This window comes from Phoenix dactylifera, chromosome 6, assembly GCF_051530095.1.
Source record: "Phoenix dactylifera cultivar Ajwa chromosome 6, Ajwa_hap1_PhDact_Kaust_v1.1, whole genome shotgun sequence".
In the NCBI taxonomy this organism is placed as follows: Eukaryota; Viridiplantae; Streptophyta; class Magnoliopsida; order Arecales; family Arecaceae; genus Phoenix; species Phoenix dactylifera.
Genome location: NC_143195.1, coordinates 36,082,535 through 36,092,806, shown reverse-complemented (window position 1 = coordinate 36,092,806; position 10,272 = coordinate 36,082,535). Strand labels below are relative to the sequence as shown.

Sequence of the window (10,272 nt, the reverse complement as noted above, 5' to 3'; positions counted from 1 at the left end):
AGTTTATAGGATGAGGTAGATTTATTTATATATTTTATATTTTCTTACAATTTGTTGGTAGATTGAACTCTCAGGTATTCGCAATTCCTTTGGCATGCGTGAGATGTGTACCAGGATATAAACTCATCTTGGCTTTTAGTTGTTATTATCTGCTCCACTAAGAGAATAGGAGTACATACATATGCTAATTAACATTGGGACTTTCTATTGATGTTTTCGCAATGAGTTCGTTGACCATCCAATCTCATGATGATGTGATTTCTTGTTTTGTACTTGACGTAAAGTTCTTGTGTTGATGCCAAATCTTCTTTTTTTCTTGGATCAAAGTTGTTGCTCATCTCAGCCCAGCTCACGCTTGAGTTTGTGAATCATAGGCAATGGACCGTAAGGCTCCTCTGTCGCAATATAAAGCCTCACGATCACCTCCTCCTCATGCAGTTACTCAATAATACTTATTTCTGATTATAATCATATATATTTATCAATCAAATCTTATATACAATATTATTTTTATAATATCTAACGTACTATACGTTATATATATTTACAATATAATTGGTGAATCAATTTTTATATATTGTTTATAATCTTGCTAGAACTAATATTAATTCAATTTGATCCTAAGAATTTGATGTGCTGATAAAACTAATGATCAAACCGAATTCAGTCTTTGATAAAATTGAAGTATATTTGGATTTAATTTTTTTTAATCAATTCAAATTTGATCTGTGGCATTTTTTGTATTTTACCATCGAAAAACTAAAGTTTTATTTGGCAGATTTTTTTGATGGAACATAAAGTAATTTCTTATTTTTTAAAAATATTTTTAAATAAAATAAAAAATATTTGATAAAAAAATAAAAATATTTTAATTTTATCAAAAGTTTTTTAAAAAATTAAAATAAATCTCCTATGAATTTTTTTTTTTAGCGTGCATCGAAAAATAACCCAAAAATCGATGGATTCCTGATCCCGCGGGCGAAAGCGAAAAAATCCAGTCCTCGTATTTCTGTCCACATGCCGCACAATTTAAAACCCAAGCCCCATCCCAAAGGGCAACGTTGCTGAGCCCTGGACTTCCAACGGTTCCCTTCCATGGCCACCGCCTCCTTAGTACTTGCCCCCACACCATTCTCACGTTCCCGCAACTCCAAATTATCCCTGAAAAAACCCTCAATTTTGCTGCAAAGATTCCCAAAAGCCTCTTCGCACAAACCCTTCTCCTCCCGTCTCAGACCTCCTTCATCTCGGCCGCCGCCGGGAGGCCCAGCAATCCCGGCGGCGCGCTTCCGATTTCTTGTCGCGTGTGATGATGATGGCGCAAAATCCAAGGGCCTGATTCCCCCGAGATCCGCCGGCGCCGATGGCGGGGGAACCGCAGTCGGATTTCCCAATGTGAGTGCCTTCCGTTCTATGCTGTGTGGATGCCGGATATCAAATTCTGATTCATATCTGGGATATGGATATTGTTCGCCAGGTTCTTGGGATCTTGCACTTGGCGGCGTCGCTCGGGATAATTCTTGGGGCCGATAAGTTTCTCAAGCAGGCTTTTGCTGCCGCCGCTATAAAATTCCCGAGCGCTCTTTTCGGGATGTTCTGCGTGTTCTCGGTGCTGATGGTCTTGGATTATGTTGCTCCGTCTGCCGCGATGGGCTTGATGGGTTTCTTTGACCCGGCGACTTTGTTCATCCAGAGGTGGCTTCCGCTGTTTTACGTCCCGTCGCTGGTGGTATTGCCTCTTGCCGTGAGGGATATCCCGGCGGCTTCGGGGCTTAAGATTTGCTTTATCCTAGGTTCGTGATTCTATTCGTCAGTTATGCTCGTAGTACAACTAGTTTGTTTTACATAAAATGGTACTGCTATATCATGATCTTCAATAATTGTAGAGATTATTGGGATTTTATACTAGTTATTTTCGCTTCAATATGGCTCCATATAAGTGCACTGCATCCTTTGCCATATCTTATTAGAACTTTTTCTTCTAATGCTTGTGTCCCATCAAACTTGCTTTCATGCATTAACAAGATGTTGAAATAATCATCTTTATTTTGTTAGGATTCTTACTTGTATGGCCTGTTTAGGATGCTCTCTTTCCTGTGTTTATAACTTGTCACCATAGTTACACAAGTTGTATATTGTAACAAATCAATATCATAACCTTGGAAGATGAAATCTAATAATAAATTAGGATGGCAATATGTTGCAAAATGCAAAGAGTGCCTTAATCTAGATGCTTAGAGAAGAATTGTTGAAACAAAAGCTTAACATCTTACTGGGGAATGCAATTCGGTTCGCAGCGATTCCATTTATTTTAGGCTTTTGGTAGCCCAAAGCCACAGCTTGCGATTGCTGTGACTTTTTGAAAAGGCCACAGTGCGCGCTGTGGCTAGTGGCTAGTGGCTTTAGTTTAAATGCCACAACCTATATATATTCTTTGATTATTCACGCATGAATGGGCATGTCACCAAAAAAAGGGCAGTGTTTATATGAACTCTTTTAACATAGTATATGAAAATCATGAAAAAAAAAATGAAGGATGCTTCGAAAAACAACATGGTTAACATTATATGTTGTGTTGTGCTCTATGTGTGTATATCAAGTTGGACTTGGCTACACTCGAATCGATCTCCACTCAGATCCAGATAGGCCTATGTTGGACAATGGAGGTCCCATATCGATGGTCCAAGTTGTTGGATGTGATTTACTATCTTTAAACTGCTTATATACTAAAAGTCATATAATTTGGAGATCTCTAGCCTAAGCATCAAGTGATAAAAAATATATAATTTAGTGTTATTTAGACTATTCATTTTGGACCACTTGATGCACAGGCTAAGCACCTCCAAATCACATGATTTTTGGTATGTAAACAATGTAGAGGTAGTATATCATATTTAATGGCTTAGATCATTGATGTGGGACCTCCATCGTCCAATCTAGACTTGACCGGATTTGAGTGGATCTCTCTCTCTCTCTCTCTCTCTCTCTCTCTCTCTCTATATATATATATATATATATATATATATATATATATATATATATATATATATATATATATATATATCTATATATATATATTAGGGGCTATTGTACTAGTTATCTCTAACACTCTTCTCTCAAAGGCAAGATGAATAATCATCCACTAGAAGCTTGCCACAAGAATGATTAGACTCTGCATAAATAGTAAATAGAGGAGCGTATGTCACATGAATGGTATCCAGAGCATCATGATGGTCCCTGGTTGCAAGCATCTGAGTTCTGGTATAGTATAACTAGGGGAGTGTTGGTGTTAATGTTGATTTAACTTGAAGGCATGCAGACAATATGCATGCAAGACTTGCACTTAGATAATGTTGTTGTCATACAATGTCTAGATTCATCTGTAATCTCTGTATGCAGAAGATATGTACCTAATTATATGCAGAATGTAGATATGGATGGACAACATCTGGTTGGAGAGAGAAAAAAGGCAAAAGACATATGTATATGCTTATGATATTTACACACAGTAAGGGCTAATATGATATCTTTTCAAGCCTGGACCAGTATGAGGATAGAGCAGCATGAAAAGGTAAAATCAAATATAACATCTACAACACATAACACAGAGAGTGTACACAACTTTTCCAGCCTTTTCTTCCTGTATCTTTACTTTCTCTTCTACTGTGAATGTCATTAACTTCTAACAATATCAGTGAATTGTAGATATATTGTCTCATAGGAACTTTTAACAAAAATTTTCAGTTGGCAAATATAATCTGTAGTGGCTTGTTGGGATCTCTTTCTGAATAACAGACCAGTTTCCTTTTTCTTCTCCAGTTGGTGGCTGGTTGGCTTCGCTTTGTGTTGCTGGGTACACAGCCATAACTGTAAGAAAAATTGTGAAGACAGAAATGATACCTGCAGAACCCATGACAAAACCTTCTCCATTTACATCTGTTGAACTTTGGGCTTGGACTGCAATTTATATTTCAACATTTATTCTTGCACTTGTAAGCCCAATAGCACTTGGTACAAGTGCGAGAACATGCCTTCCATTCCTTCTTGCTGCTACAGTTTTGGGGTACATGCTTGGTTCTGGGTAATATGCTTCATATACTTGTTAGATCATAAAGTATATGTTGCACTAATAACATTTTGGGCAATTATTTAGTTATTGTTGTTCGTTTGTTCAGGTTGCCATCTAATGTCAAGAAGGTATTCCATCCAATTATCTGCTGTGCATTTGCTGCAGACTTGGCAGCACTGGCATATGGGTATTTCTCACGGTCTGGAATGGATGCTGTTCTAGGTTAATAACTTACTTCTATTTGAGATTGCCTTACCTTATTGTATCGAAATTCATGTGACATTTTACTGAAGCATGTGGGAGATGCATTAAATGACTTTTATCTTCTACTTTAGCCATCTTCCATTTCAACACTTACAGTAAGGTCCTTTGGATGATCTTGCATCCATTGCCACAATGAATTAGGGACTATTCTAATGCACACAAACTTTGTATCATATGAGGTATGTTATTGGCAGTCGGCTCGCAAAACATCAGGGAGTTGATGTTTTAATACTTACATGCATGCAAACAAGCAGATATACCTACGTACATAAGTACATATGAAAGCACAAGCATATGTACGGATGCACATGCATGGATATTAGGATGTCACGTACAAATTCCAGTTTTTCTTGTTGAAGAATCATGTAACTTGGTCTAATTTCCTGTGTTTCTCAAAATTATGAGATTTTCTAATTATTATGATGCCTCTGGATTGGTTGTGATATTTATAGAATGAATTGGCTTCTAAATAGTCAATGATTGTGTCTGGAGCTATATTACAAGTTCAAAAGGAATATGGTATGACAGTTTGATAAATGTTAACATATCTGAGAATATTATATTGTAAATAAGTGTCAATTGACATGCCAATCAAAATATCAAATACAGCAGTCCGAACTACTGTTAACATCTCTGATGATATGCTTATCAGTATATATGCCCTTTTAAAGGCACTAATAAGTTATCCAGATACCGACGAGGAACCTGCCTAGCTTAATATAATACATGCTGACCTATTTATTGGCTGTGCACTTTGTCATACATTTGTTAAACAAAGTCATCTTCTGCTTTGACATTAAGTTTTTTTGCCCCCCTATCTTCCAAATTGAATTCCAAGTCCAATTGTGGAACAACCTCCCTCCCCCCTCCCCTCTCTCTGTCGAAATATGGTGGAATAGCTGCCATACTGTTTTGAACCCAGGACCTCTGCCTATTAGGAGAGGGGTGATTACCAAGTCCTGTTGGCATAGACATTTTACATCATGTGAGATGAATAGGCTTTTCTCTTCTTGTAGATGAATGAAAACTTATTCATCTGCCATAATGTTGTTGTCTTATGATTGAGTTCATTAGCATTGTATCACATTTGGAAAGAGGGCACTAGGAAGTGAACAAGTTTTAGCTTCTCCATATTCTGGCATAAGATATAAAAGAAACACCAAGGGATTCTGAAAGAGAGGACGTATATCCAAAACATACCAAGGATTCTAATACACTCCGACTTGAATTCAAATAAGAGAAGTGGACCATGACTTCAGTTGCCCACACTTTTCCTAAAGTATAGCATACATGTGTAGCCACTACACAGTCAAATTTTTTTCTCCTTTACAACCAGCACAAAAGATCAATTGATTTTATGACTTGCTCACTATGTGTGTGCTGATTAATTATATATTTCTACAGCTGACTACCTAACCAAAGTGTCATCAAATCCTGGGGCTGGTGATATTCTCATGGGTTTTCTGGGATCTGTCATTATTTCATTTGCTTTTTCAATGTTCAAACAGAGAAAGGTAACCTCTTTGATTCCGAGATTATACTTTTGCAAGTCAATTTTTGCTGTAAGTTTTCATTATATATTGGTTTAAGTTACAAACATAACTCAAGAATGTTTTCTTCTGTTATCTTTTCCCACATCATATGCCAATATATGACAACAGTTTATGTTATTTCTTTCGCCTTCTAGCTTGTGAAGAGGCATGCAGCTGAGATTTTCTCATCAGTGATTATAGCAACTACTTTCTCTTTGTATTCAACTGCCATCATAGGACGTGCTGTTGGATTAGAATCAACTTTTACCATATCAATCTTACCAAGATGTATTACTGTGGCTTTAGCTCTCAGCATAGTATCCTTGTTTGAAGGTAATGTCTGAGACTCATTGCATAAAGCTTGAATTTTTTGATAAATACCCAGCAACATGCTTTCTTCAATGGTGAATGGAATAATTTCATTATTGTATTCTACTTGGTTGCAGGTCTTGCTATTTGTTTTTCTATTTCTCTGATTTCCTTCTTTTTATGCGGTTGTAGGTGCAAATTCATCACTTACTGCAGCTGCGGTTGTTGTCACTGGTCTTGTTGGAGCAAATTTTGTGCAAGCTGTGATGGATAAACTTCAGCTGCATGATCCTATAGCCAGAGGAATAGCAACAGCTTCTAGGTATTTCCATTCTCTTCTTCTGAAATTGCGTGATCTACAACTCTTTCATAGTTTTGCCAATTTATACTTTTTACTCTACAAAAGGAACTCAAATATCTCAGGGAAAAAATCTTCACATTTGCTATCAACAATTCTTTAACAAGTTAGAGCAAAAGACTAGCGTATGAAATTGCAATTGCTAAAATCTTTATAAATAAATTTTAGTTTCAACTGAATCATTTTTAGTCGATAAATCTAGATTTCATGATTTAAGAGCCAGATGTCATAAAACATGTTTCTGTTACATAATGGGATTTCAGATATTTGAGTGGTCAACTACTGTTCTCTAGTAAGACAAATGAATTTAATCACATGAAAGCCATTAATCTAATATGCTATCTGCAAAAATCTTGGAGTTGTGTAGATGGTTATTTAGTTACTTAGACCTGCCTAAGCTTATGCTGTTTTTCTTGAATAGAATGGAGGAATAAAAAAAGTGTAGTTACTTATCTTCCAGAGGATTTCTCTATTTCTTTTCTCATGAATTTATTGGATTTATAGTGCTCCGAGCAATGTGAAGTTTCCTCACTGCATCTCTAATTTAGGGTAATTCATTTCTCAAGGACTTCCTTTTAGACAGAATAAGTTGTTTCTTGAGGAAGATTGAGTCCTATGTTTTCATCTGTTATCATCTGCAGGTTTCCTTTTATGGATTTTACATATTTCAGGATGATTCCTTTATGAGGATTTCCTCTAAAAGGTTTGATGCTTTTCTTGAAGAAAATAAGAGTTAATAATGTACGTTATCTTTCTGCGGGAAAATCAAAGATGTGGTTTTTTAGGGGGTTTATGAAAAATGTTTTAGTTACCTTGCAGTAATCATCATGAATGGCGAAGCCACTTGTTCTAGATCCATTTATAGTACATTGTTTGTAGAACAGAAACCTTGAAGATTGAGGATCCAGCATTTGCAGAAAAAATGAATTATGGGCTATGCTATTAAGAAGATGACTTGACCATTTATAAATGGTTTCTGGTTGTTCTATATTCGATAATAAAAATAAAAAAGAAGTATGCTGCATTTGGAGGTTTTTATTATCAAAATCATAATTTCCATCATTTGTAAATTTGAATTTTTTTGGAGGTCTGAAAGTTGAGGAGGTTCGAAAGATGGATAACCTAAGATGATAAGGGTTGAAAATGTGAATTTGGAAAATTCTTTTCGAGTATAAATTTTCAGTTTTGTGATTTAAGGATTTTTATAAGTTTACAATGCACAGTAAAACACATGATATTAAAAAACCATAGCTTGTAATTTCAAAAGAAAAAAAAAAGTAAAATCATGAAATGTCTTGATTTTGCAAAACACCAAAATGCACCCTTAAAGAACAAAAGGTAGTTTATTATAATATTACTAATATTAATAATTACTAATATTGTGATATCATATTATATTAAAATTGACCATATAATTACTTTAGAAGATTAAAATATTGTTGGAACATTAGTTTCGATGTTACTATATTAATAATATTAAAATATCAAATAATTTAGTGTATATATATAGTTTACATAAAATATATATTATTGTATATAATATATTACATTATTTCATTAATATATTATATTTATTATTAGCATTACTAATATATTATCACTAATATTACAATATTAGTGATATTATATTATTAATAATATTTTTTGTTCAATTAAGAATATTATTATGAAATAATGCTATTAGATGAATATTAGTAATTATATATTAATAAGTATAAATTATATTATATGCTATCAGGTCTATTTCATTTCCTAGTGATTTATCTGGACTTATCCAAACATAGGAATCGAACTAATCATTCCCGACAATTTTTGGAATGGATTTCCGAGGGATGGTCTACCCATTTTTGTAACAACCAAACGTAACTTCATGGGGCATCAAATTGGAGCTGGCGGACTTGAACAATAGTTGTTGTTGATTTTAGTAATAATTACAGTCAAGTTTAATGGTGTCTTATCCTTGCAAGATTTCCTGGATATATGTTTAGTTTGCTCTTCTGAGGTTAAGGTTCTCCAACCTTAACGTCACTCTTTCGATGTGTACCGTCTTACACTTTCAGTTAAGTCTTTAATGGAATGCCTACCATTTTCTCAAAAAAAAGGGGGTAATGAAATTTTATAAACAATGTGCAACCTGGGAGGCTAGTTCTTTGAAATAAACTAAATACTTTTATCAACCTTGCATAGCGACAAATATGTAGACAGCTTGAATGTTTGATGCAATAACCTTTAATGGGAATTGTTATAATTTTTTCGATTCTCTTGTTCATGGGACTAAATGATTGCTGCGTATGTTCTTTCCTGTCAGTGCTCATGGATTGGGAACAGCAGCGTTGTCAGCAAAGGAACCTGAGGCTCTTCCATTCTGCGCCATTGCTTATGGACTGACTGGAATATTTGGCTCCTTGCTCTGCTCCATCCCTGTTGTGAGGCAAAGCTTACTTTTGATAGTTAAGTAATCTCTTTATGTTGCTTATATAAGTGGTTTGGCTGTAAATTCCCAAACTATTCGTTTGGGGTGTGAGAGACTCTAATGGAGGAATCATTGACTGCACAAAAGATATTTCACTATGCAAGTGAAAATTCTTTTTGCATGTCCTTGAAAGCATGAAGTTTGGAAGGGGAAGGTGCTATATGCCTATGGACACTCATGAAACTAAAAAAAAGAAAATCTAAAAAAAAGGGCTATAACTCAAATGTCAAATATATGTATGTATGTATGTATGTATGTACTTAAGCAATGAAGCATGTCTCTCATCCGAAGGCAAAGCAAAGTTTGGCAAAGACCAAGGAGAAGCTGCCGGAAAAAGCAAGGTAAGAGAGATTGTTTTCTCATGTGTTTCTGATGGATTCACCTCGTGGTTTTCCGAACTTTTATGTAGAGAGGGAAGAGGAAAAAGAAAAGAAATTACTTAGGTGAGAGAACAGGAATTACATGTTTAACAGTACTCTTTCCTGCCTTTTCTTTTATTTTTTGTCCATATTATCTTAGACTTCCATTTGTTTCCCTGGTCGTTCTCTCCAGTCTTGGTATCCGTTTACCGAAATGCTCTCTCTTGTGCCAAGGCTAATACCGTTGCAGGAAAGGTGCCAACCTAGACGCGACGCACCATTCTTGCCAGTCTCTTGCTTCGATCCCATGAAGTATGCACATCCTTCTCTCAGTCTTGCAACCACCCAATTGTTGCTGGCATTAGAGCCATTACAGATAGAATGGAGAGCATTTAATCATGAGTTACTCTTCAGGTCACGTCAGGCTAATTTCCTATCTATAGTGTAAAAATCCTGCCTAATCATCCAAAGACGGCTTCAAAAAGATTCTTCTTGTAATATTTAATGATCATTTTGCCCTGTCACTTCAGACACTAAATCTGCTTGGTGGGAGAAAGAACTGAATAAAAGAGAAGAACGAGGGAAGCAGATGGAACAAAAAGAGACAAGAAAGAGGGAGAGAAGAATAATCTCTATCTTGAAGGTGAAGTTCCATCCACAAATTTTTTTTTTCTCTTATTTTCTGTGACTTGATGGGGACATTACATGCACAATATTGTATACACAGGATTAAAGTATTTCTGATTTTCCCCAGATGAATCTGCTTGAAATGGATTTTTTTCCTCCTTTCACAGGCAATATATGGAACAAATCTTAACTCTATATAAATGACTGTTTTTTTAAATCTTTTGTCCTTGGTTCTATAGGGGCAAGTCAGAAAGATTGAGAAAAAGAACCCTCATTACTAT

The 10,272-nt window shown here is 35.3% G+C and overlaps 1 protein-coding gene across 4 annotated transcripts; it reads left to right on the top strand.

The window, feature by feature from the left end:
• Positions 1-931: 931 nt before the first annotated feature.
• Positions 932-10,186, top strand: LOC103720991 (plastidal glycolate/glycerate translocator 1, chloroplastic). Of its 4 annotated transcripts, none has more exons than XM_089923629.1 (11): positions 932-1,395; positions 1,478-1,793; positions 3,820-4,081; positions 4,176-4,291; positions 5,738-5,847; positions 6,021-6,198; positions 6,367-6,496; positions 8,841-9,346; positions 9,558-9,778; positions 9,895-10,007; positions 10,159-10,186. In XM_089923629.1, the coding sequence occupies exons 1-8, from the start codon at positions 1,096-1,098 to the stop codon at positions 8,989-8,991; spliced, it is 1,563 nt and encodes a 520-aa protein (XP_089779755.1). In that variant the 5' UTR covers positions 932-1,095; the 3' UTR covers positions 8,992-9,346; positions 9,558-9,778; positions 9,895-10,007; positions 10,159-10,186. The 4 variants fall into 4 exon arrangements, with proteins under 4 accessions (XP_089779755.1, XP_088580096.2, XP_089779754.1 ...); XM_088723970.2 differs by having other exon boundaries at positions 10,119-10,186; XM_089923628.1 differs by having other exon boundaries at positions 10,092-10,186.
• Positions 10,187-10,272: the final 86 nt, after the last annotated feature.